This window comes from Eschrichtius robustus, chromosome 16 (assembly GCF_028021215.1).
Source record: "Eschrichtius robustus isolate mEscRob2 chromosome 16, mEscRob2.pri, whole genome shotgun sequence".
Classification (NCBI taxonomy): Eukaryota; Metazoa; Chordata; class Mammalia; order Artiodactyla; family Eschrichtiidae; genus Eschrichtius; species Eschrichtius robustus.
Genome location: NC_090839.1, coordinates 83,767,663 through 83,795,255, shown reverse-complemented (window position 1 = coordinate 83,795,255; position 27,593 = coordinate 83,767,663). Strand labels below are relative to the sequence as shown.

At 46.1% G+C, this 27,593-nt stretch overlaps 2 protein-coding genes, 1 long non-coding RNA gene and 1 pseudogene across 3 annotated transcripts in view; 2 read left to right on the top strand and 2 right to left on the bottom strand.

Annotated features, from left to right (window-relative positions):
• BAZ1B (bromodomain adjacent to zinc finger domain 1B) overlaps positions 1-2,588 on the bottom strand; it is a 66,853-nt gene extending 64,265 nt beyond the window's left edge. Inside the window, exon 1 of the mRNA XM_068565361.1 lies at positions 2,122-2,588. Within this exon, the coding sequence (XP_068421462.1) occupies positions 2,122-2,228 (107 nt within the window). The 5' untranslated portion in view covers positions 2,229-2,588. The remainder of the gene's footprint in view (positions 1-2,121) is intronic.
• Positions 2,589-2,762: 174 nt separating this feature from the next.
• On the top strand, positions 2,763-15,275 carry LOC137749819 (uncharacterized). The gene is made up of 3 exons (XR_011070294.1): positions 2,763-2,858; positions 4,266-4,400; positions 14,992-15,275. It is a non-coding gene; the product is annotated as an uncharacterized lncRNA (long non-coding RNA).
• BCL7B (BAF chromatin remodeling complex subunit BCL7B) lies at positions 8,204-27,234 on the bottom strand. The gene is made up of 6 exons (XM_068524067.1): positions 27,006-27,234; positions 23,868-23,943; positions 12,585-12,681; positions 10,221-10,391; positions 9,549-9,628; positions 8,204-9,293 (listed from the first exon to the last, which is right to left on the bottom strand). The coding sequence occupies exons 1-6, from the start codon at positions 27,095-27,097 to the stop codon at positions 9,201-9,203; spliced, it is 609 nt and encodes a 202-aa protein (XP_068380168.1). The 5' UTR covers positions 27,098-27,234; the 3' UTR covers positions 8,204-9,200.
• LOC137749818 (glycine cleavage system H protein, mitochondrial-like) lies at positions 14,148-14,664 on the top strand (annotated as a pseudogene).
• Positions 27,235-27,593: the final 359 nt, after the last annotated feature.

Genomic DNA, 27,593 nt, shown 5'->3' with positions numbered 1-27,593 from the left:
ATAAAGAGATATGCCAACCTGCCAACCACACAGTACAATTGTTTAAAAACCATCCTCAAAGTGCTTCCACTTGTAGAAATTACCAAGGGAGCAATTTCCCCCCAATATGCAACACAATTTAAGAACTCCTTTGTTAAAAGGGTTCTAAATACTGGTATGGGAAATTTTAAAGATGAAGAATTTTTATTAAATACTTAACAGTTAAAAAGTTCCACGTATCAGTTTTCAACTGTCATCATTAAAAGAAACTCCTCATACGTATCACTGCATTTCAGTGATTTCAGTAAATGATATGAAAAAGCCGAGGCTGCCAGTTCTAAATTAGCTATCTACAGCCATTTTTTACAGAGCTCAGTACCTAGTACACTTAGAATTTGTCTCCTCCCTATCGCAGTTTCTGATACTCCACTAGAACCAGACCTGAAAAATCAACATCCAGTAATATTAGTGTGAATAACCATCAACTGCTCAAAAGATGACATCTGAAAAGGATATGGCAGATTCCCAAAAGTAATTTTTTACTTCACTGATGTTTTGGAATGTTATAAAAAAAAAAAAAAAAAAAATTGGGCACTTTTAGAATAAAGTATTTGGTAGAGCTAGAGCACTTCTCCAAAACAATCCAAAAGTCCTAACAGGACAAGAAAAAGAACCAGATTACCACTCCGAACCCTCCCTTAAATGCACCTTATCATACCACAAACTGACACAAACAGTGGACTAACATTATTAAAAGTGAAGGAATAGCATTCCATGTTCCTCTCTTGATTTTCTTTCAGGGATGAGGTATGAAGAGCACTGAATTCTACTCCTGATTCTCATCATTTACAGAGTGTGTGACCTTTAGCAAGCCAACCTCAACTGTGTGGGCCCACTTGGCATACCCAGGCAGGAGAACCCCACCATCTCCAAGATCCATTTCAGCTCTGAGATGCTCTAGCTGCACTTCTTCAAGAGCCCTCCTACAGCATGGACTCACTTGCCAAATCCCTTTGTATGTAAACACCTAACATCCACAAACTGCACTCAAACAAGAATGAGGTTATCCCATAAAGCATTACATTAAAGGGAGGATCAAAGAGAAATGAAATCAAATGATATAGCTCACACCGGCACGTCCTTCCATACTGAAGCAAGCAAACTGAAACTACTAAGAAATCAAGTCCTTTCAAAGGGAGGGAAAGGGGTGATAAAACTAAAGAATACATTACCCTTCACTCTTGAAGCTTTCTGTACACTAAAGAAAGCTTGATTCAGAAAACTTTTTTACACTTAAGCTTCAAAAAGGACGCATCTGGCATCCATAAAAAAAGTAAATAAGAGTCGTACAACTTTCAACTAAAAGACTAATAAGCTTGTGCAAGAAACCTTAAGCAATGATTAGAAGGATGCTTCTTATTTAAAACATCAGCCTCGTGTTTCTAAAATACAACATAAAAACTTTAAGCGTGTCTTTTTGAAACACTGTTAAAAGACAAATAGCGATCTCCTGTACATCGTCAAAATTCCAAATCTGTGCATGCCCAGGGAAGGAAGGGATCCGCTTCTCCAAGGTAACTTTTTTACTGCCTCTTCTCTAAGTCTGGACATTTATTCTTGGTTTTGTGCCTCACAATCCTGTCAGTTCATCACCAGCCTAAAGTCCACTCGGGAGGAGAAAAACACAAATGTCCCCGCAGAGATCCGGAAAGACGCAGTCGCGACTTGTACAACCCAGATCACGAGGCCGCTCAAGTACAATTTCCAAAACTTAAGTGGAAGGCTTAATTTAAAAAGGAAAAAGCAGCAGCAAAGGAAACCCCGCTCACCCCTCGGTACTTAGGGCCTAAAGCCAACCCCCTGGGCGGGGGGCGGGATAGAGGGTCGTTCAGCGACAGCGAGGCCCGGTGACAAAGTGCGGGGCCGAGGAAAGGATGGAGGGCGCAGGGCTCCGGGGCGGCCTGAGCCGGGCCGGCCCGCCCCCCCACCCCCCCCGGAACGGCGGGCCTGGGGCTCGGGCTCGGGGTGCTGGCCCGCCAGCGCCGGGCGCGCTGACAGCTGCCACCGGCGCGGGGCTGCGCGGCCCACCCCGCCCTACCCCACCCCGCGGGCGGCCTGGCCGGCGTGACTGGAAAAGGATACTCCCGGGTGCGGAAGGCCTCCTGAGTGTGCGCGATGGTGAAGAGCGGCTCCTCGCCGGGAAGCGGCTTCACCAGCGGGAAGGGCTTGCGGCCCAGGAGCGGCGCCATCGCGGCGGCGGCAGCGGCGGGGAAGGCGGCTGCTCCTCGGCGAGCCCGCGGCGCAACACTAGGCCCCGCGGCCCGGAGCGAGCGCCTGGCTCCCGGGGGTGGGGTGGGGGAGGGGAGGGGTGAGAGGGCGGCGCGAACTCGGCTCTTTCACTGCTGGCGCCGCCGCGCTAAGGCCATGGAAAGGGACGCAAGGGCACAGAACTCCCACGCACACTGCCGCGCCGCCCCGAAGCCTCCGGCCAACCTTTGCTACGGGTCCCCGCGTTCGGCAGTCACGACTCGTCCTCAGCTGCACCGGAGGAAATTATTGAAAAATGGCGGGAGATTCCCCTCCTCCCCCCGGTCCGGCCAGCGCACACACTAACATGCTCCCCTGTGGCGCCGGTGGCGAATGCTCCAATAGGCGGAGAGCTGGTCAGCACCCAGAGTTTATTGGCTCAGAGGAGCTGCCGCTCTGTGATTAGGTCCCTCCCCCTTCCCGGGCCGCCTAGTTGGGTTGCAGCGCACTAGAGGGCAGTATGAAGAGGTGAAAGGTCACGTTATGTAAGCGCCAGTGACAGGAGCGGGCCTCCAGCGGCGGAGTTGAAAGTGGGGGACAGCGGGGGACCGAAAGGCCGGGAATTCAAAGAGGTCAGGCCAGAGAAGCCCTCTAACATATACAGACACTGCGCCATCTGTCACCGAAGGCGACACCGACATCCGGGCACCACTGTCCGTGTGGTGCGCCGGAGGGGGGAGGGGGAGCGCGCGGCCAGGGGCTTTGTCTTTTCACTTGGGCTCCGCCCCCTTCTTAAAGGCGCCGCTCTCGGCCACGCCCGGAGATGCGCGGGTGGGGCGGATGGGAGGAGGGCTTGGCGGGAAGTAACCTCCAGACCTTACCTCAGCAAAGGTTCTACGAGGGATAACTTGAGCCCCAGCCTTGGTCCCCCCAAAGTTACCTGCTTCTAGACTAGAGTGTGGTTGAGATCTGGATATTTAGTATAATGCTTGCTTCTAGGGGTTTGCTGGAAAGGATAATACAGAAGCTTCTTTGGAAAAATTTATTAAACATGTCTATTAAAAATACATACCTTCATTCAAATAGTCTTTACTAGCACCTACAATGTTCGGGGCCCTGCGTTGGGTGCTACAGGGGAAAAAAATGAGACTTGAAAAAATGAGAGACAAATAATCACAGTTCTGTGTGATGAATGCTGTACAAAGTGCGCAGTAAGAAAACAGCAATAATTGTGCCTGGAGAGTGAGAACATTTGAGCTACTTTTCCAAGCACACTACACCCACATAGTCCAAAATCTGCTTGGCTATCCAGTACAGTCAGAAACACACTTATTAATCATTCATCCCTGGTTAAATTGTCTCCCTTGGTTCAAAAATCTTCAGTGCCCAGAACATACCTTCCCAGCCTGGTCTTCGACAGGGCTAGACTGCTAGATGTCCCTGAATGGCAGCATGCCAATGCCAGACCTTTTTCTCCTTTTCTTCTCACGTTGAAGTGAGAAGGATACCCCCCAGTAAAAGGTAAGTTCTAGGTGTCAACTGGAAAAAAAAAAAAAAGCACAACTTAAAAGTTGAGAATTATGTTTTATTTGGCAGACAAAACCGAGGATTTAAGTCCAGGACCCAACATCTCAGATAGCCCTGAGAGACTGCTTGGAAGAGGTAGGGGAGGAGCCAGGATACATAGGAGTTTTTGCAACAAAGACCAGGTAGTAGTCAGAACATCGAAAGATTACTGTTAAAGAAAACAAGATATCTCAAGTTAAGAAATTTAGTGCTTTTCTATGTATGGGAAGATGCAAAAGTCAGGGCTCACCGAAATCATTCCTTTGATATACACCTCAGCTATCTGGGGCCAGTATCCTGTGCTTTCTCTTCCTGAGTTTGGGGGTTGGGGAGGGGGGCACTGCTAGATGGCGGGCATCTTGTTTCTATCCTGAGTTCCCTCATGGCTCAGCTGTAAGGTGATGGCTTGTTGCCTGCAACATCCTTTGTTTACTGATATGGCAGGCAACATTTTTTTTTTTCCATTGATGTAGGTCAGACGCCATCTCTATGAAGCTCCTTCTGATCACCTAGCAGAGAAGGGAGCTCATCTTCCTTCAGTAGCCATTTCTTCTAAGAGGATTAGGAGAAACCTCAGAGGATGTGGCATCTGAGTTGATTGTGAAGAGGTAAGTAGCACACTCCACTAAGCAGAGGAAATGAGGGACGAACTTTCTAGGCAGAGGGAGCAGCAGAGCAGACTTGGTAAATTCAGGACAATGTGCCTAAAACATAGGGATTTTTCAGGCAGAAAATGTCAAGAGATGAGAGTGGCAGAGGAAGTCATCATCCTGGCCAAAGCGTGTGAGGGTTGAATTGGAGCGACCCTATAGAAGGGAACTGCAGTAGTTTGTGGCACTGGTGGCAAGGGCCTCAAATTTGTAGCAAGATCAGTGGAGGGGCTTCCCCGGTGGCGCAGTGGTTGGGAGTCCGCCTGCCAATGCAGGGGACACGGGTTTGAGCCCTGGCCCGGGAGGATCCCACATGCTGCAGAGCAACTGAGCCTGTGCACCACAACTGCTGAGCCTGTGCTCTAGAGCCCGTGGGCCACAACTGCTGAGCCTGCGTGCCACAACTACTGAAGCCTGCACGCCTAGAGCCGGTGCTCCGCAACAGGAGAGGCCAGCGCAATGAGAGGCCCGCGCACCGCAGCGAGGGGTGGCCCCTGCTCACTGCAACTAGGGAAAGGCCACGCACAGCAGCGAAGACCCAATGCAGCCAAAAATAAATAAATAAAAAATTTTTTAAAAATTTAAAAAAACACACTAGTGCTTAGGAAATCTAATGGAGGCAGAAGCAGTAAAGGGTAGTTAAAAAAAAAAAAAAAAAAAAGGATCAGTGGAGACAGGTGGCCAGATTTGAGGCACAGACTAAGTGGCTAATGGGATGGACACTTGCAGAACTAGATAACTAACGGCAGACTACACACAGAATAAGAACTCCAAAAACATCCAAAAAACAAATTTTGGAAACTTTTGATATTTCAAAAAAGGCATCTAATTGCACATGAGAATGGTCACCGTAGTCATTTCAGTGCTTGGGGCTGCTGTGGACTGGAATCCAGCCCTGGTGGTGGTAAAGCAGAGATTGAAAATGGGAGACTCATTGATGGGCTCAGTTTCAGCCATAAGAACCGGAGGTACCCTGGAGAGCCATCCAGAACACAGTTGGAAATCCTGCAGACCGAAGTGGAAGCTAGAGGTGGGGCTTTGTGAATACAGCCTATTAGCTGGAGTCCCAAGAAAAGGAGCTGAGAAGTGTCTCTCCAAACAAAGAATAGTGTTTACCTTGGAGAGATGGAGTTATGGTTGGTTTTATTTTCTTCGTTATCTTTTTGTATATTTTTCCATTTGTTTTTCTATAGTGATTATATTTTCATTTTAAAATAGAAAAAAGTAATAAACTTTAATGTGACTATTGCTTGATGGTTGTCCTCCATTTCTTTCTATGGCTCCAATTTACAAACAATGGAGCTAATTAACACAAGATTTTTTAACACCCCTCTTTAACTGATGCAGACTGAAACCCTTGATTAGACAGTTTCAGCTTGTCGTTTTTTTTTTTTTTTTTTTTTTGACTGCACCATGTGGCTAGCGGGAATCTTAGTTCCCTGACCAGGGATCTAACCCGTGCCCCCTGCAGTGGAAGCATGGAGTCCTAACCGCTGGACGGCCAGGGAATTTCCTACAGTTTCAGTTTCTGGCTGGTATTTTCCGGCCTGTCCTGTTGGTTCCTAAACCTCAAAACATCCCAAATCTGCAGTCTATGATCTCTGTTCCCTCCATCACCTGCTCTGTGTGGGTGTTTTTTATTTCTATTAATGGCCCCACCTTCCTCACGACCTCACAGGCTCAGCCTTGACCTCTCTTGAGCTCCACAGCCATAGGGTCAATCAGATGACAGCAATTCTGCCTGCCTGAAATCGTGAACCATCCCCTTCCTGCCATCCCCACTGCATCCTACTTCAATTATTTCTGGCCAAAACTGCTACTGTAATGACTTTCTTCTTTAAAAATGTTTTAAACTACATTAAAATTATGTATTTTTTCATGGTAAAATGGACATGGTTCCAAAAAGGAAACATATAAACGGAGTTAAGAAAACAAATAGTTCTACAAAAAGCAGCCCTGCAGTGCTCTCCCCCATCCACTTCCTGCTTCCCTTCCCCCAGGCATCCATTTTCAATACGTTAAGCTGTTTCCTCTGGTATTTACCTCCCTATTTCTAAATAACATATATATTGCTGTTGTTTTTAGTTTTCCAGTTTTAATATTAGCTGTTGACTTTTGTCAGTGGAAAATGAGAACTTAGCCCTCTTATATCCCCCAGAAACACCATACACGTATACAAGCATATATAATTATGTTGCAATAGTTCAAATCAATAGTCAGTGTATAACTTATGATTATGAATTATTCACAAATGATCCACATGGTGAACTGATTGCACTTCCTTTCTTCTGTTTCCCCTGGTTTGCCTCGTGTAATTTTACTTTGTTTTCCATGTACCTATCACCGTTCTATCCTCAAACTCACAGAACTCTAAGTCTCCTCTTGATAAGTGCAAACATATCTGGATAAGGCTGGCAGGGTCCTTCCAACTTGTCCCCCTGCCTCCCTCTCTTTCCTCTCCATGGCATCTTGCTATGTCACTCCCCTGTTCTTGGCTTCTAATGGTTGGCTCCCTAAAGCCAACAGAGTAAAACCAAACTCTGACGTGACCTTCAAGGCCCTCCACAATCTGTCCTGTGTTTCTATTTCTTCCCTCAGACTCCTTCCTCTTTAGCAAAACTAGGTTTATCTAGGTTTCTAAATACCATTCCCCACTAAAAGGATCCTCTATTTGATTCTTTTCCAAAATCTGCCTGGTCATTTTTTTTGGTCTCTTGGTCATTATACTTTCAATAGCTTCCTTTGTTTAAACAAATTAAGACATACTTCATGTACCACATATGATTCTAGTATCTGTGACATTAAACAGTTTTTTAGTACCTGTTAAATTTTTAAGAAAAAACCAACTAAAGATGATGAAAAAACCAACTAGAGATGACAAAAAAAAGGCAACAGAATTAACTGGGATTCTAGTTTCATCCATGACACCTGGAACCCCTAAGAGAAATGAGAGGAATCGCTTTAGGGAATATGGAAATGAAATTTTTTTTTTAATATTTATTTGGTTGCGCCAGCTCCCTAAGTTGCGGCATGTGGGCTCTTTAGTTGTGGCATGTGAACTCTTAGCTGTGGCATGTGGGATCTAGTTCCCTGACCAGGGACCGAACCCGGGCCCCCTGCATTGGGAGCGTGGCGTCCTAACCACTGTGTCACCAGGGAAGTCCAGGATATGAAATTCTTGGAGATGATAGAATGTAGAATTCTTTTCCACCATGACTCTACTGTTTTCCTTTGGAATCGGGAGCAAAAAGGAACCCATGGACAAAAAGCAGATTTATGATAGCCAGGGCCTTTGGGGGAGGGGCAAATGGGGAGTGAGGGCTTAAAGGGTATGGGTTTCTGTTTGAGGTGATGAAAATGTTTGGAGCTAGACAGAGGTGATGACTGCGCAATGCTGTGAATGTACTTAGTGCCACTGAACTGTGCACTTTAAAATGGTTAAAATGGTACGTTTTATGGTTGTGTATTTTACCATAATAAAAAAAAAGTTAAAGAACAAAAGTCAGCCTCCTAAGGACCTGGAGCTGTACAGTGTACACAGGTTTTCATTTGGTGTAGGCAGGGACAGAAGTATAATTCCAAGTACATGACAACTTCAAATGGAGTCTCCAAATCATCTTCATCGGAAAGTCACTCTGTGGGAGTGAAGACAACTGGCAGGGCCCAGCCCACAGTGACGTCGCTAGCACTCAGCCACCACGCCCCCCAGCCCCTGCCCTCCACAACCTGCAAGAATGAAGCACTCAGCTACCAACAAGACATATTTCAAATAGTTTAATTTTAAAAATATTCTATTCGGTGCTAAAATATGTCTTCACTCACTGTTGCCCATTTCCATTTTCTTAAAACTTTTTTGAAACAAAAAATAAAATCACGAGGTTCAATTAAACATGCAGATTTCAAAGAAAAGGGAACTTCCTAGACAGTCTGAGCTGAAGGAGTACTGTGGGAATGGGTGCTGTTGTCAGAACCTCAAATTCTCGCTGGGGCAGAGTTTGCGGCAGGAGTGCTGGGGACCGTGGCGGGAGGCAGGGGATGCTGGAATGAAATGTCCAGGTGGAAACAGCAAAAGCTGCGCCGTGCGTGTGTGTGTGTGCGTGTGTGCATGCGTGCGCGTGTGTTGGGGGAAGGGAATGGTTACAGTGGGGGACAAAGGACTGTCAGCAGCCAGAGAGCCCATGAGAGGCAGGATAACCTCAGGAATGGGCAGAAGTGCCAGGACAGCAAGAAATCTATATGGACTTCTCCGCCCTCTCATGGAGCGAAGCCCTTCCCTTGCCTCCGGAGTCTACTCAGGCATTCTCCAACAGCAGCCTACAGGGCCCCTAGCCCTATGGGAAAGTCCACGAATCTACAGTCTCCATTCAATTCAAGTAAGCCCTAGGCACTCTCTTCTCTAGAGGATGCCTTCCACATCTCTTTCCTCTTGTCAAAGCACCAGCGGCTCAGTCCAGAGGTTCCAGAGCAGAGACTGCTGCCTGGAGGTGACAGATGAACCCTGGAGTGGCCGATGCTCCAGCCTACTTGGGGTGCAACAAGGACAGGAGTGCTCCTCTTCTCAGGATCAAGCAGACACAGGTGCCAGGGACGGGAAGATGACGTTACGACCCCCAGTCCTATGTCAGCCTTCCAGCCCAGAAGGCTCCTATGTGCAGGCTCTGGAGCCCAGTGCTTGCCCTTAGCCCAGCAGCACAGCACAGCCAGAACCAGAATGCAAGAGAGGCCTGGGGCCAGGAGGCGAAGGGTGCCAGGGTGGTGCTAGCTTTCCGACGCTGTCTGCGGCACTGCGGGTTGGTCCACACAGAAGCGTTTCAGGGGAGGCGCACCTGAGTCTTCCTCTTCCTCAGCAATCTAGAAGCAGCCAGAGCATGGAATCATAGGGCCATTCCTCTGAACCAGACCTCCCCTTCCGCCCTAATTACAACCCAGAAGTCCACCCCCCACTGTCTCACAGATGAGCAAACCTCTTCCCCTACCTTATAACCTGGAGCCCAGCGTCCGTGCTGCCTTCCCAACTACAGCACGTCCCATGCTATAGAGCCAGTGCACATTAACAGAGCCCTTACTTTTCTCTTAGAAACTGGGAAACCCAAAGCACCTCCTTACCTGTGTCTCTAATGGAACCGGTTCTTCCTTCGTGAGGGTGGGAGGTTCATCAGCAACTTCTGAGGCAGGCAGGGAGGGCTCTGAAAAAGCAAGGTCAGCGTAACTGCAGGGCGTCCTGGGGCGGGAGACTCCTGTGGAATCTCTGCCCCAAGCTGGGGGAGTGTTCCTGGGAGCTATGTGGAGACGCCTTGGTGAAGAGGCAACACGGGCCGCAGAATCAATATACATTATAGGAAGAAATTCGCAGGATCTAGTGCAAAGAGCACGAGCTCTGAACTTAGAAGGAATGAAATGAGACTCACAGTTCCACAAGTTACGAGCTGTGTGATCATGGCCAAGCAACTGAACTTTTCTAAGACTACTTCCTCATCTGTAAAATGGAGGTAACAGCTGCCATTTCATGGGGTTTTTGAGAGAATCATACCAGGCATCAAATACGAAAAGTGCCTTCCTTACAGAGAGCCTGGCGCTCAGTTGGGCTGCTGTTTTCTTTCTTCGTTCTGCGAAAGGGGAAAATACAACCATTCCCCAAAATACCTCCAACAATTGACAAACGGCCTGAAGCTGCCAGCTCTGGGGCAGCTTCTCTAACCTGTGACTCTGAAGAAGAGAAACATCGAGAGCAAGAGCAAGGCCCTCCAAGACGCGCATCGTGGGCCAGCAGAGACTCACCCTCCAGGATCTCCTGGCCCAGGGTGGGGGGCTGGGAGTCATCTGTGCGGAAGTCGGACGTGTGCGCTGGGCTCAGGGACTCGCTCTGCTGGGGGCTGGGGCTCGAGTTGGTGCTGCTGTCCACCTTGAGCTGATAGACATCAGACACGGAACTCTGGTTGCTGTTTTCATCTGAAAACCAAACATGACAAAGGCAACAGCTGAGGCTGGTCACTTTTGAGAGTAACTCAGTACAGAGCCAAGGGCCTGGTGTCTCTGCAGACAGCGTGGACACAGCCGGGCACACAATGATCACGGCTGTAAACAGCCCCTGAACCAAAGGCAGACATTCTGGGGGCTTCTGTGCACTGCAAATTACCAACAAGAGTCTAAATTGATTAATCTAAGCATGTTCTATTTTATGACACATGTTCTAAGCACCACAAGATACAGCCAGAATCTTTAAGTTTATGCAACATTTATATTTCAGGAAGGTCAAGGTATGCTTATTAACCCCTTCTTTATTATCCACCAGTTATATAGCTGGGACCTGGTATTTTCCTACTGTCCAGTGAAGGGAGGAACACAGCTGTGCCTCTCAACCTTTCTCACAATACAAGAGGTGTAGAAAATGACAGTCTGTCTGCCATTCTCGGCTGTCTGAAGGAGGGTGATAGTGTCTGGAGGTGGTCAGCTCAGGCCCTTGCACCTGCCTAGGCTCCATCTCACCGCCTCGCCTCAAGGACCGTGGGATCCCACCTGGGAAGCGCTGTCTGAAGGCTTAAAGTCACCACCTAAGTTAAAAACACAGAGTCTGCAGGGCCTTCCTCTCCCTGACCTCCAGCAGCCAGTCACCAAATCTGCCCCACCCACTGCTCTGACTCGGCCCGTGCCCATGCCTTCCTCTCCCGTGGCCTCAGCTCAGCCCTCATGATCTCTCGCCTGGCCTCCAGCCACAGCTACCTAACTGCCCTTCCCGCAGTCTCAGGCACCCCCGCTGGACCTCATACCACTGCCAGAGTGATGTTGCTAAACCCCTGTGGGTTCCCCACTGCCCACGAGAGGGCCCTATCGCAACCTACAAACTCCCTTCTGAGCTCCAGGCTCACCGCCTGCTGCTCTTCCCCACGCAGCCCGGCTCCTGCCTAACTGGACTCGAGCCTAAGAGCAGCTTCAAGTACCAGCGTCTGCTACGACACGCTCCTTCCGGTCTTCCTGCAAAGCCCCTGCACGTGCCCACGTTCAGCTCGGGCATCGCCTCCTCCACAGAGCCTTGTGCCCCAGGCTCCCTTGGGTGGAAATGACCACCCTCTCTTTTATGCTCCTGCTGTTTCCCGTGCACACCCGCACTTACTATATTACACACCAGTCTCCCTCCATTACACTCTGCGCAGGTAGGCTCTGTGGCTTACTGGTCCTTGAATCTCCAGTGCAGCACATAGTACCTGGCACATAGTCGGAGTTCATTAAATGTTCAATGAACGAAAAGGATGAGATAGCGCCCAGACTGAGGAAATGGAGCCTCCCATGTCTCCCAGAGCTTTATGATGGAACATCTCACACAGCTAGAGAACATTTCCCTTGTATTCTCTTCCTGTACCACACTGACCTTGCAGGGGTTGGGGAAGAAGTGAGGAGGGGATACCTGGGCGCTCCCAGTCTACTTCCGAAGAGAAAACTGTGAGCCCTTTCTAGTCTTTATCCTACAATGACCACCACCTTCTATACTAAGATGGAAGTAGCATTTTATCACAAAAAAGAATAAAGCTCTGTTGCTCTTCTGCTTAGGCAAATACTTTTCTTCTCCAAGCATCAGTTTTCTGAAATAGGGATGACGATAACTGCCTGGTTTATATCACAGGCTAATGTAAAGATACAAATAAGAAACTGAAGTGAAAGTGCTTCATAAACAGTAGCTGCCACACAGGTATAAAAGGTAATGTTAGGAGTGTAGTGCTGACTCAGGCCGGACGTCTACCGAAGACTGGTTTAGGAGGCAGAGCTTGGGCTAAGGGTGGATGGGCAGATGCCCCGGCATGGGGGGTCTCCTCTGAGGCACTCTCATCAAATACACAGTCTAAAGAAAAGAACTTCTGATCCAGAAAACCGGGACCCACCATGGGGTCTGCCACCTACAAGTGATGTGACTTTAGATGTGTAACCTCACCTCTCTGAGCCTCAGTTTCCGTAACTGGTAAGTGAGGAGACTGTGGTCTCTCTTGCAGGGTTATTGTGAGGTTTAAATGAAAAGCCTTCCATAAAGTGCCCAGGAAGATACCAGCAAAACAGTAGGCACTGAAATGACACACAGACTATTCTTCTGATTATTAATGGGTCATCTAAATTTTCATTTTCCTGCAAGGAAGACATATGGATGCAACTCACCCTGGAATTCAAGAAGGAGAGAGGAATTGGCTGAGGCATCAGAGGGAAAGCCATTAGGTTCCCGGGCTGCTGAACTGTTCGATTTTGACTTTTCTTTCTAGAAAAGGAAAAAAAGAGGAATATGACAGAGCCAAGCAGAAGACTCACAGAGAGAGGGAAGGTGCTGAGACACCAGAGAGGTCTGGATTAGGAACAGGAGGAACAACAGCAGTTTCAGAATCCAGGACCCGAGGAATAACAGGATCCTGGACAAGGTGTCCCCAGGCCTCAGTGTCTCTGTCAGTAAAAATGGACCCTTCCAGTGCTAATATCATGAATCGCAAGTGAGAGGCAGATACATATCTTCCACCAGAGCCCCCTGTAGGACTCTTCTGCTTTCTGCCCGGGTAAGAATGCTCTATCCAGTCGTTCCCTACATGCATGGGTGAGAAACACAAAATACTCATTTGAGAAAGATCCCTGTTTTAGTAGCGCAGCAGGGAAGAAAAAAAAAAAGTGAAAGAAGAAAGAACCTCTGACTGGACAAAGGAAGGAGTCACTTTATATGTAATGCAAGCAGTGACAGGACAAGGGGCCCCTGCTAGCTCTATTCCTCACCAATCCACCCCATCCACTCAAAATGATCTCCCATGTCCACCTTTGCCTTCAAGCAGGATGCAGGTTACACATGTGGGGGAACCACAGTGGGAAGGTAAGCACTAGCTTGCAACAAACAAGGAAATAATCCACAGGACAGGAAATCATCAATCCAAGCATTTGCAAATGAGAGCATCCCAACGGCCAAAAGTTCAAATCTGAATAATCTCAAATTTACCAATTCATACGTTTTATACTTGCCTATTTATTGTACGTGCATTGTACTAGTAATACAGCTTAGTGTTTCTTAATACTCTCAGTACTAGCTCGGCAATAAATCAACTGTACACATATATGCAGTCCTTCCCTTCATTTTTTCATATACAGACATAATTTTAATGTAATTACACTTTACCATGTTACTGCAGAGGCTACATAAACATGATTTTTACTAGCTGCACAATATTCCAGACATCATAATCACTTAATCACTACTCAACTAGTGGACATTTAGCTTTACCTTATTTAGGATTGTTTTTGTTTATTGCTAGTAGGAATAAACCCACAATGCTCAACTTTCACTTTTTCCTGGATTATGTGACTAAATTCACAAAAAAAATTCCTTCTAGATCAAAAAGTATAAACTAAACATATTTTTCTTAAAATACACTGTGGCTCACTCACCACTCTCTACAAGGAGGTTGGCAATATATTTGGAGTACGAGCATCATGGCACCCATGCCAACATTTGGCTTTATCATTATTTTTTTCTGATCTCTCATTTATCTTTATTTTAATGATTCTGTGCTCACATAAAGTATGCATTCACTATAAGAAATTCTGAAAATACAGAAAAAGAAATGAAAATCACCTGTACAACCAGAGACAACCTATACATGTATCTGTATGAAAATGGCTCATGAGTCAGCATTATAACTTGCTCCCCCTCCCCCATTCACCATATTAAAAACATTTTTCTCTGCAAACATGGTGCTGCGAGTGGTGCGGAGCGTGCGGGCTGCGGTCTGCAGCCTGCGCGCCACCTCTGCGCCCCACACGCCCTGCCCACTGCGGCCCTGGGGACTGCAGGTGGGCGCCGTCCGGGCGCTGCGCACCGGACCTGCTCTGCTGTCAGGTCGTAAATTCACAGACAAACATGAATGGGTAACAACAGAAAACGGTGTTGGAACAGTGGGAATCAGCAATTTTGCACAGGAAGCTTTGGGAGATGTTGTTTACTGTAGTCTGCCTGAAGTTGGGACAAAATTGAACAAACAAGAGGAATCTGGTGCTTTGCAAAGTGTGAAAGCTGTGAGTGAACTCCATTCTTCTCTATCAGGAGATGTAACAAATGAATGAAGCTCTAGCAGAAAATCCAGGACTTGTCAACAAATCTTGTTATGAAGATGGTTAGCTGATCAAGATGACACTCAGTAACCCTTCAGAACTAGATGAACTAATGAGTGAAGAAGCATATGAGAAATACATAAAATCTATTGAGTGAAAATGGAACCCCTAAATAAACTAGTTTGAAACAACTTAATCTAGCATAGTTGTCTTAAATTAGTGGTGGACAGATTTTTAAAAAGCAACTTTTAGCAAAAGAAACGACTTTCAACAATGTTGCCTGAAGAAAATACCCCTTAACTTCCTCACGATTTCAGATAAACACTGCATCTTTTTCACAACACCCTATGATTTGTAGGCTAGTCTCCAGTTATAATATTCAGAATTCCTGAAATTATCTGTGGTAAAACTAGTTATAAAAATTATGTAATTCAAGAATAACATTGTTATCTTAACCTTATATAATACTGTAACTTGCTTACAGCCATCTCCGGATTTAGGTCAAAAGACTCAATGGGGCTCCCCCTGTGGCACAGTGGTTAAGAATCCGCCTGCCAATGCACGGGACACGGGTTCAAGCCCTGGTCCAGGAAGATCCCACATGCCGCAGAGCAACAAAGCCCTTGTGCTGCAACTACTGAGCCTGCGCTCTAGAGCTCGTGCTCCGCAACAAGAGAAGCCACTGCAATGAAAAGCCTGCACACCGCAACTAAGAGTAGCCCCCGCTCGCCACAACTAGAAAAAGCCCACGTGCAACAACGAAGACCCAACGCAGCCAAAAATAAATAAATGTATTAAAAAATAAATAAATAAATAAAAGGCAATGTTGCCGTTTAAAAAAAAAAAGACTCAATGAACTTGCCACTGGAAATAAATGGCAGTGGAGAAAAGTTTGTTAGTTGCATAGTGTCCAATTAAGAACATTACTATCTTAATTTTGCAATATACTGTGTTTGCTTGTGCTATTTTTATACAGTGAAGCAACAGCCTTGCAGGAAAATAAGAAACAGTTTAATAATAAAATATGTAACTTCCTAAAAAAAAAAAAAATTTTCTATGCCATTGAATAATAACTTTATGAATTCTCTACAGTAAGATCTTCATTTTGCTTGCAATTTTTAAATACCACGAACAATAATATTGTGATGCTCAACACTACAGATGTACCTTGTACACATCATGATTATGTCCTGAGGATAAATTTCTAGAGATAAAACTTCTAGATCAAAGGCATAAATATTCTGAAAGCTTTTTCCCCCTCAGCTTTACTGAGGTGTAACTGACAAATAAAATTGTAAGATATTTAAAGCGTACCCTGGGTTAATTTGATATACGTATACACTGTGAAAGGATTCCCACCATCTGGTTAATTAAGCTTTTAAGTATACATATATGATCAACTTCACCTGTAGAAAGTTTGTCCCAATTTACTCTCCCATCAGCAGTACCCCACTCCCTTATGTCCTTCACATTTTTTTCTTTACCAATTTGGTCATTTTCTATTTTTCCTAACCTAACTGGTCTATGCTAGTACCTTAGAAGATGGCACACTATCATGGACCACTGGAAGGTAGATAAACCGATGGACCTCAGGGCCCAGCTCAGAAACCAACACAAACACTGTGAGAAGCCCTTCGGAGAGACAAAAGGAGCTGAGTCCTGGGCAGGAGAACTTGAAATAGGAAAGGGCCAGGGTCTTATATGTGAGAAATGGGGAGGAGGTCGCTGGCAGTGTCCTTCCCCCACATGTACACACTACCCAAGAGATCTAGCGGCCTGACCTTTGGCCCTTATGGGTACTGGCATCACCAGAGCCAGGGTTAGATGAAAAACAAAGGGTGACTCCAGAGCCCCCCCCCGTAACTTTCATCCACCAGCTCCTTTGGCTGGACAAGGATGGCTGCTCCCAGATAAAGGCAGCACGTGGAAGACTGGTACTAGGGAGTTCCCTGGGAGGCAGGGGAAGATGAGAGAGGGGAAAAGGGAAAGGCTGAACCCTGAGGCTAATCCCATCCCCTAAATCCATTTAGAGGAGGGAACACAAAGCCTCAGTTACACATTTCTAACCAATGCAGCTCAGAGTCAAAAGGAATAAAAGATGAGTGCACAGGGGCTTCCCTGGTGGCGCAGTGGCTGAGAATCTGCCTGCCAATGCAGGGGACACGGGTTCGAGCCCTGGTCTGGGAAGATCCCACATGCCACGGAGCAACTAGGCCCGTGAGCCACAATTACTGAGCCTGCGCGTCTGGAGCCTGTGCTCCGCAACAAGAGAGGCCACGATAGTGAGAGGTCCGCGCACCGCGATGAAGAGTGGCCCCCGCTTGTCGCAACTAGAGAAAGCCCTCGCACAGAAACGAAGACCCAACACAAGCCATAAATAAATAAACAAATAAATAAAAATTAAAAAAAAAAAAAAAAAGATGAGTGCACAGAAAAAACTAACCAGACACTGGAGGAAAACAAGCACCATGAAAGACAATAAACAGAACAAGCTATACCAGAAGAAGCAGACTAGTGGGACAGAAGAATTGAAATAAAACATAGCAAGTCTCCTCAGAAAGATAAGGATGACACTGGAAAGTTGTTTTGAACAACCAACAACAAAGGAAATTTGGTATGAATAATAAACTCGTTCAAAATAAAAATTAAGTGAATGAGGGAATTCCCTGGCAATCCAGTGGTTAGGACTAAACGCTTCCACTGCCTGGGGCCCAGGTTTGATCCCTGTGAAGGGAATTAAGATCCCACAAGCCAGCTGCGCAGCGTGGAAAAAAAGAAAAAACAATTAAGTGAACGAGTTTATTAGCAGAAATAGAGCTGAAGAAAAGATTAATGAGCAAAAACTGGGTTGAGAAGTCAGAATATATGAGGACAAAATAAAGAGATGAAACAAACTAAAAGTTAAGAAATGAAGCTAGATGTCCACATTACAGGATATTCTTACAGAAGTTCCAGGTCAAACAGAAGAAATTCTAAAAGCTTCCAGGAATATAAAAGAATCACCTACAAAGAAATCAAGAATTAGACTGACATCAGATTTCTCAACAGAAAACTAGAAGCACAGCAACTGAGTAATAGTTTCAAAATGTTGAAAGAAAATAATTTTTAACCTAGAATTTCATACACAGGTAAAAGTATCAATTAAACATGAAAGTAAAACAAAGATATTTTCAGAAAGTTTTCTCCACACAAGCCCTCTTTGGCAAAACTCTTGAAGGGTGTATTCCAGCAAGAAAAGAAATGAATCTAAGAGAAAGCAATAATAAATAGGTACAAAGGGTTAGTAAATAACTAGTAATGTTTACTTTGTCTAATTAAGCAATGACTAAAACAAGAAATGTCTGTAAAAACAAAAATATCTGAACAGAATATCTGACCTGAAATTCCATTCAAAACTAAGGAGAGGGCAGGAATGAAAGTGGGGGGCGGGGGTAGAGACCAGGGGTGGTTAAAAATGTGTTCAGGCTCAGAGGGGAAACACAGATTTTGATAAGCTTTATACGCTGATACAGAAAAACAGTAAGTATAAGTATTATTAGGTTAGAGACAGCCAATAAAAAAATTAAAAATAAAATGTGGAACTTTCAAATCAGAAGAAAATTTGTCTAGTCATCATGAGGTGAAGAGAAAAAAGAAAGTGTATCACGGCAGAAATCCTTGTCCATATAAGTAGAATGTTTAGATGGTGACATTTTCACGGCCTTTCCGGCCCCTAAATGTGCCACAGCTATTATGAACACACATAGTTAGTATACATGTCCAGAGGAGACTTCTAGGAAACTCCTTAAATTCATAAAAATACCATTTGCCCATCCTTCCACTCTCTTGCTGCCTTGAACTTGAATGTGTTGAATGATGGCTGGAGCTCAAACTTGGATACGAGGTCAAACATGAAGCAGAGGAAAATGGGCAATTGTTTAACGCGTATAGAGTTTACCTCTGCAAGAGGAAGAGTTCTGGAGATGGATTACACAACAAAGTGAATGTCTTCAACACTACTGAACTGTACACTTAAAAAATGGTTAAGATGCTAAATTTTATGATATGTGTATTTTACCACAATAAAGTAAAATGAATAGAACCATTACTCTCTTAAAAATAAATTATTAAAAAAAAAAAAAAAAAAAAAGGTGGGACTTCCCTGGTGACGCAGTGGTTAAGAATCTACCTGCCAATGCAGGAGACACAGGTTCGAGCCCTGGTCCAGGAGATCCGACACGCCGCGAAGCAACTAAGCCCACGCGCCGCAACTACTGAAGCCCGTGGGCCTAGAGCCCATGCTCTGCAACAAGAGAAGCCACCGCAATGAGAAGCCCGCGCACCGCAACGAAGAGTAGCCCCCGCTCGCCACAACTAGAGAAAGCCCACGCACAGCAATGAAGACCCAACGCAGCCAAAAATAAATAAATAAATTTATTTTAAAAAAAAGGAACAGAAAGGTTGCAAGAAACCTGGGTCCCTGGGGACTCTTAGAGCAGAAGTGCCACACCAGTCCTAGACTGCATATTTCTGTTTCTCTAAGAATAAAATAAAACTTTTTTAAACCATTACTACTTTGAGTTTTCTGTCACCCACAGCTAAACCTATTCCCAATATGCCCAATAAGCAGAAAAATGTAAAACGGGGAAAAACAGAATTACAAGACATACCAGGGAAATACAAATCAAAAGAAGACACCGTATCTTCTAGAATATCTAGAGTATCAATCAAAGAAGCCATGCAAATCAGAAAAGTAAAGAGGAAACCCAATACAAGAAATCAGAGGGGAATTTCCTGGCAGTCCAGTGGTTAGGACTCTGTGCTTTCACTGCCGAGGGTCTGGGTTAAATCCCTGGTTGGGGAACTAAGATCCCACAAGCCTCAGGGCAAAAAAATAGAAATCAGAAAAGAGGAAATCTAAATGAATAAAAAGGATATCTGAAAAGATAAAATTGTCAACCTCCCTAGTGTTCAGAAAAATACAAAATAAACAAAGAGATACCACTTTATGTCTATCAGACTGGCAGGATTTAGGAATTAGGAGTTAGATAATATCAGATGTTGCTGAAGATGTGGGAAACAGGAGCCCTGCGGCACAACTGGGGAAGTGTACTAACTATCCGGGTGCAGCTATTCAGGAGAGAGACCTGACAGCCAGCATCTAGTAAAAACAATCATGTACATATAGCCAGTAACAGAGCAATCTCACTCCTGGGCATCTAATCCAGAGAAAACCTCCCACAAGTCCTCAAGGACAATGGTTTAAGGGATGTCCACCAGAGTCATCTGTGCTACCAAAAAAAACTGGAGGCAACACACACAAACAGACCCATATTCGGACACTTGGAATATGACAAAGTTGGTTCTACAGAGCAGGAGGAAAAGAGTCTTTTCAATTGGTGGGACAAATGCATAACCACATGGAAAAAAAATGAAATTGGGCCCCTACTTCAAAATACACGAAAATCAACTCCAGGTGTGTTATAAATGGGAACAGAATAACAAGCTTGTAGAAGATTATATGGAAGAGTATCTTTGTGACCTCAAAGAAGGAACAGATTTAAGGCATTTAAAAGCATTAATTATAAAGTAAAAGATTATTTTGTCTACATTAAAATTAAAAATTTCTGTTACTCTGGACTTCCCTGGTGGCACAGTGGTTAAGAATCCGCCTGCCAATGCAGGGAGCACGGGTTCGATCCCTGGTCCAGGCAGATCCCACATGCGGCGGAGCAACTAAGCCCATGCACCACAACTACTGGGCCTGCGCTCTAGAGCCCGCAAGCCACAAATACTGAGCCCGCGCGCGCCAAAACTACTTAAGCCCGTGTGCCCTAGAGCCCACGCTCTGCAACAAGGGAAGCCACCACAAGGAGAAGCCCGCGCACCACAACGAAGAGTAGCTCCTGCTCACAGCTATGAAGGCCCAATGCAGCCAAAAATAAAATTAAAAAAACAAAAACAAAATACTTCTGTTACTCAAGCCTGCATAAACAGAGTGTAAAGACAAGCCATGGAATGGAAAAAGGTACAGATAGTATTTAATCATTAAAAAGTATGTGTCTACAACACAGAGAATCCCTACAAGTCCTAAGAAAAAGACCACAGCCAAACAGACTTAAATAGGAACTTCTTAAAAGAGGAAATCCAAAAGGATGCTGAAAAGGTTCTCCATCTCATTAGTAATTACATCATTAATCACCGAATTAAAACCACAATGAGATATCTTTTTTTTTATTATTAATTAATTTATTTATTTTTTGGCTGTGTTGGGTCTTCGTTTCTGTGCGAGGGTTTTCTCTAGTTGCGGCGAGCGGGGGCCCCTCTTCATCGCGGTGCGCAGGCCTCTCACTGTCGCGGCCTCTCTTGTTGCGGAGCACAAGCTCCAAACGCGCAGGGTCAGTAGTTGTGGCTCACGGGCCCAGTTGCTCCGTGGCATGTGGGATCTTCCCGGACCAGGGCTCGAGCCCGTGTCCCCTGCATTGGCAGGCAGATTCTCAACCACTGCGCCACCAGGGAAGCCCAACAATGAGTTATCTTAATACATTAAGTCTAACTATACCAACTGTTGATGAGGATTTGGAGCAGTGAGAACTCATATTGCTGTTAAGAATATATACTGGTATAGGGCTTCCCTGCTGGCACAGTGGTTGAGAATCTGCCTACCAATGCAGGGGACACGGGTTCGAGCCCTGGTCTGGGAGGATCCCACATGCCGCGGAGCAACTAGGCCCATGAGCCACAACTACTGAGCCTGTGCGTCTGGAGCCTGTGCTCCGCAACCAGCGAGGCCCGCGCACCGCGATTAAGAGTGGCCCCCGCTTGCCACAACTAGAGAAAGCCCTCGCACAGAAACGAAGACCCAACATAGCCAAAAATAAATAAATAAATAAATAAAATAAAAATAAGGTACTGCTTACTTTAAAAAAAAAAAAAGAATATATACTGCTACAATCACTTTGGAAACTAGTTTGGTATTCGCTAGTGTAGGTCAAAATACACATATCCTAAGACTTAGCTATTCTACTCGTAGGAATATATCCTAGGAAAACCCATGCACGTGTTGACCCATATACTGAATAAGAATGTCACAGGAACATTGTTCCTATTATCCCAAACGGGGAACAACCCAAATATTCATCTACAGGAGAATCAGAAAGATAAATTATGGTACAGTCCTACAATAAAATTCCATACAGGGACTTCCCTCGTGGTCCAGTGGTAAAGAATCTGCCTTACATAGGGCTTCCCTGGTGGCACAGTGGTTAAGAATCCACCTGCCAATGCAGGGGACAAGGGTTCGAGCCCTGGTCTGGGAAGATCCCACATGCCGTGGAGCAACTAAGCCCGTGCACCACAACTACTGAGCCTGCGCTCTAGAGCTCGCAAGCCACAACTACTGAAGCCCGCACGCCTAGAGCCCGTGCTCCGCAACAAGAGAAGCCACCACAATGGGAAGCCCGTGCACCACAGCAAAGAGTAGCCCCCACTCTCCGCACCTAGAGAGAGTCCACACAGCAACGAAGACCCAACGCAGCCAAAAATAAATAAATAAAATAAATAAATCTATAAAAAAAAAAAAAAAGAATCCGCCTTACAATGCAGGGGACCTGGGTTCGATCCCTAGTCAGGGAACTAAGATCCCACATACCACGGGGCAACTAAGCCTGCATGCCACAAGTACTGAGCTCACGCGCCTCAACTAGAGCACATGCGCCACAAAAAGAGAAGAGAAAACCCATGGGCCACAACTAGAGAGAAGCCCACACGCTGCAACGAAAGGTCCTGCATGCCTCAACGATCATCCCGCATGCCACAACTAAGACCCGATGCAGCCAAAAATAAAAATTAAATTAAATTTAAAAACAAAAACAAAAAAACCTCCATACAGCAATGAAAAGGAGCAAACAGCTCCAAATACAACATGGATGATTTTACAAACACTAGGCAAAAAAAGCAAGACATACAAAAACAGATACTTCATGATGCTGTTTATATAAAGTAAAAAATGTTTACAAATGACTAAAGAAGTGGTCGTAAAAGCAGAAGTAGGAGAGTGGTCTCCTCTAGAGGGGAGGGAGGGGGACGCTGGGAAGAGTTACAGAGCCTTCTGGGGGAGCTGGCAATGTCTATTTTTTGACCTAGGTGGTTTTTACAAGGGTATTAGCTTTATATTTTTTCACTATATACTACATTATGTTTTAGATACTTTTCTGTACGTGTTTTATATTTCAGATCTTTTCAAAACAATCAGGAAAAAAAGAGCTGGAGAAATCTGGGTGTTTATCACTCAGAGAATGTATAGATAAACGTGGTCACTGCACATAAGAGAATACAATGCAAGAGTAATGATAATAATTTTATTTACAATTACAGAAACATGCAGAGTTCTCAAAAACAAAAAGAGAATAGAGGTTTATAGCACAATGCTATATATAGATGCAAAATTTTTAGAAATACAAATATTAAACAACGCTATGTATTTTTCAAGAATATACAGGTGTCCAGAACTTCCCTGGTGGTGCAGTGGTTAAGAATACACTTGCCAATGCAGGGGACACGGGTTCCATCCCTGGTGTGGGAAGATCCCACATGCCGCGGAGCAACTGGGCCCGTGTGCTACTGGGCCTGCGCTCTGGAGCCCGCAAGCCACGGCTGCTGAACCCGTGCACCACAGCTACTAAAGCCCGCTCACCCTAGAGCCCGCACGCAGCAACTACTGAAGCCCGCGCACCTAGAGCCCATGCTCTGCAACAGGAGAAGCCACCGCAGTGAGAAGCCCGCGCACCGCAACAAAGATTAGCCCCCGCTCGCCACAACTAGAGAAAGCCCGTGTGCAGCAATGAAGACCCAACGCAGACAAAGATAAAAAAAATAATAATATTCAGGTGTCCAAATAAACCCATGGAAGAGGAATTAGAAAGGCATATATACATATTAAACACATGATGTAATAAACTACAGTGGGCAGCAGGAGTCCACAAACTTTTTTTTTCTTACAGGGCCAGATAATAAATATCTTGGGCTTTGCAGGCCATTAGGTGTTATGGCAATTACTCAACCCTGCCATTACAACTCAAAAGCAGCCACAAATAAGGAAACAAACAGGCATAGGTGTGTTCAAATAAAACTATATTGAATCACAGGGAGCAGGCCTGGGCTGTAGTTTGCCAAGCCCTGGGAAAGAGGAATGAGTTAAGGAAAGGGAATCAAGGGGGGTAAATAATAAAATAAGAGGCTTTGCGTGGACCAATGACAGAGGATGCCTTGAAGTATTTTCAACTCAATTCTGGGAAAATACATTCCATTATAATTAAGAGGCAATCAAAGAAAGAAAGAAGACGTTACCTTTTTGTTGTTTCGATTTTCTTCCACACTTACCTCCTTGCTGTCTGTCACGGGAACCCACTTAAATATCCTAAGGGACGTGTCACCCACAGTCACCCACTTTTTCTCCCTAAAACAAAGACACTTCTTAGAACTGATAAACAGTAAAATAGATTTTCTGATCATAACTGTGCTTTCCCACTTCTCAGCAGATCATTCCTTCAATCTTAAGTGCTTTCTAAACTTCCTCTCCATCAAATCATACCTTACCTTTCAGGACAAAATCATCCCTTCCAGAAACACTTTGCTATCAAATGCCTTTGGCTCTGAACCCTCTACTTGCCACCTTTGCTCATGTACAGTGTACCAAAACCTTTTGTTCCTCACAGCCTACAGCAGTATAGAGTATCAGCACATTTTCAAACTCAGGTATCTATCTGGCATAAACTTCTTTATTTCCCCAAAATAAATTCAATTCCACTGATATTTATAAAGCCCTAATATACAAGGCCCTACAGGAGATAAAGGATATATAAGATAGGGTCCCTCTCTTGGGAACTCATAGCAATGAAAAGATAAGTAAAGAAATCACTGTAACACGTGAAGGTGGCAAGGAAGAAGGCTGAAAGAGTAAGACCAGGATATCCCATGGAAGGCAGAACTCCTATGACTCCTGTGGAACTGTGGATTGAAACACGATGCTATTTAAAAATAATCACAGGAGCAGGACAGGATGCTTCCAACTAACAGACCTGAGCCTCACACTGGCTTCTGGAAGAGGTGAAGGCCAAGCCGCCATGGAAAGACTGCTTTAAGGTTTCATTTTACAGAAGAGGTTACTTTTGAGATGAGCCTTAAAAAATGAGTAGTTGTTCTCCCCACCCCGCACATACCTGGGGAGGGAAAGGCAAGTGACATTGTTGAATAAGAGTGTAGATTATGAACGGCCAGAGCTGGGGAGTCTGGAGTATGACTTCTGCAAGTTTCGCATCCCAATTTAAGGACAAAGAAGCAAAAAAAGTAACTGCTGTTACTGCTGCTATTGATGATGCTATTGAGCAAATGGTGACATCACAGAAATGTAGAGACTATGATGTAACAGAAAGAAGAATGAACTAAAGACTTAGGAAACTGGAATTAATTCCTGGACAAGCCACTCATTTATTCCTCATTTACTCAACAAATATTTAATATTCAAGACCCTATGCTAAGTCTTGGGCACACAGGGAACAAGATACACAGTCCTGACCCTCACAGACCCGAAATTCCAACTGGAAACAGACATCACACAACTCATCTCACAGTTAGAAACCTAATCACTAGGTTTAACCATATCAAACTGCCGCTTCTGCTGGTTAAAAAGGCAAATACAGGCGATATCTTATGGTTCGACCTAATACAATGTGGAAAGTTCCAGTAGGGGACCTGATTTACACTGGGGATCTTGAAAGGTGTCCTTGAGGAAGCAACTGGAGAGCAGAACTATGAGTTAACTAGGCAAGGGGGAGGAGAGGGTAGAGGAAGGACACCAGGTAGCAGAAACAGAAGTGTGGCCCCAACTGAAAGATGGCCAGCATCTTGGGAAAGAGGGCAGTTTGAACCAGTCTGGTGGGGCAAGAAGGATCATCTTTGGTCTTTATCCTAAGAGCAAGAAGAGATCAATGAAGCATTATTTCCTAAGCAGAGGAGTGCTAGACGATTCACACCTGAGAAAAATACAGTGTGATGAATGGACTGGGGAATGAGCCAGTCCTGAAGCAGACAGATCATAGGGAAGTTGGTACAAGAGTTCTGGGTGAGAGAATATGCTCATCTGCCCTAGGCCGCAGGTGAGGACGGAGATGACCAGAAGAGAAAGGTATGCCCATTTTTAGGTTTCACAAAAAAACCTAGAAGGATGGGATTTGGAGGGGAAAAATCATTAATTATTTAACTAGTATTTATGAGTACAACTATATATGAAGCCCTTATTGATAGAGAGTTAAGGAACTTGATCTTGTAGAGAAATGGACAAATAAACACGAAATAAAGTCCAAGGTAATGACCCTAAAGGGAGTGGAAGGACTTCCCTGGTGGCGCAGTGGTTAAGAATCCGCCTGCCAATGCAGGGGACATGGGTTCAAGCCCTGGTGGGGGAAGATCCCACATGCCACGAGCAACTAAGCCCGTGGGCCACAACTACTAAAGCCGGCGCGCCTAGAGCCCCTGCTCCGCAACGAGAAGCCACCGCAATGAGAAGCCCACGCACCGCAAGGAAGAGTAGCCCCCGCTCGCTGCAACTAGAGAAAAGCCCCCGCGTAGCAACGAAGACCCAACACAGCCAAAAATAAATAAATAAAATAAAATAATTAAAAAATAATAATAAAGGGAGTGGAGGGTGAAGGACAGGATAACTTGGAGAAGGCTTCCTGGAGGGAGCTAACACCTACCCGGACTTTAAAATTATTACTAGTAATCAGCTAGAGAAAAGTACTCAAGAAGTTGGCGCAAACCGTTGGCTGTGAAAACTGAAGGTGATAACGCATCACTGTTTCTGGTACAAAATAGGCGGTCAACCGGCGCCTGCAACGAACGCTATAGGAGCCGTTTCCAAACGAAGGGTAGATCCTGACTCCTCTACTAACAGCTCCCAGGCCACCAAGAGAAAATGCCTACCCAGCTCGCTCGTGTGGGTCCGTATTAGGCGAAACACAGGACTTTTAAATCCAATAACCACTTGGTCCCGTGGCATGCAGGTTTGCCGAGAAGCTCTCACCTAACTTAGACGACTTAATACGTAGAGCGTTCAGTCTGGCCAACGGGAAACTCTCAGAGATTGTTAGCTCTTACATGGGACAGTTCAGAACGCAAAAGGCTCCCGAGGCAGGCGGGCGCGGGGACGAGGCCCGCGCGAGGACCGGCGCGCGAAACAGACCCCATGGACCGAGCGCCGCCAAAAGCCGGCAGCTCCTCCGGGCGCCGCGCTGCCCTAGGGCAGGTGGGCGGACCCGCGGGCCGGGCGACCCGCTGATTGGTTGCGGCTGGCGCGCCCTCTGACCTCACGCCGACGCGAGCGGCACCCTCCTCCCGCCTTCTCCGCCCCCCCCTCCCCCCAAGCGCCCGCCGGTCAGCTCCCACCCCACCCGCCAGTTCACCGCCGCTCTGGGCCTGGGCCGGCGTCCCCCTCCAGCACTCTCGGCCCTGGCCCCTCACCATTTCCGCACTTTCTCGATGGCCGCCATCACCTTCTTGATGTCATCCTTGGCCCGGCTGCGGGTCTCGGCCCGCACAGACCTGCCCGACATGGCGGCGGCGGGAGCGGCGGGGGCCGGGGCACTGCTCCCAGGGCACCGGGAATCGCGCGCCTCACGCGCCGCCGCCCGCCCGGCGCAAACAGCGTCACCGCGGCCGTCGCCCCCTCCGTGCGCGCGTGCGTGAGGAAGCGCGCGCACCCGCCCTCCCCTTGGGGCTCGAGGCATCAGCGCGCCTGCGCGCCCAGTCTCAGGTGCCCCACCCCGGGCGTCCCACCCAGCGCGCCCCGCCCTGGTCGTCCCACCCTGGGCGTCGCTGAGTCCAGTGAGCTCTCAAGCAGGCCTGGGTTAGCGGGCGAGCTGGTGGCACGTGCTGTGTGTAGGGTGTGGTGGGAGGCTGTTTCCCAGGGGAGCATCTTAATCCTCTGGACAGGGCTGCCGCCATAACCTATATTTTACGGGCTTGACCCTAACGTTACTGAGGGTCTACACCATCCTGTCCTGCTGCCGCTCCTGTGTGGGGCCTTAGCTCCCCAGATAACACCATTGT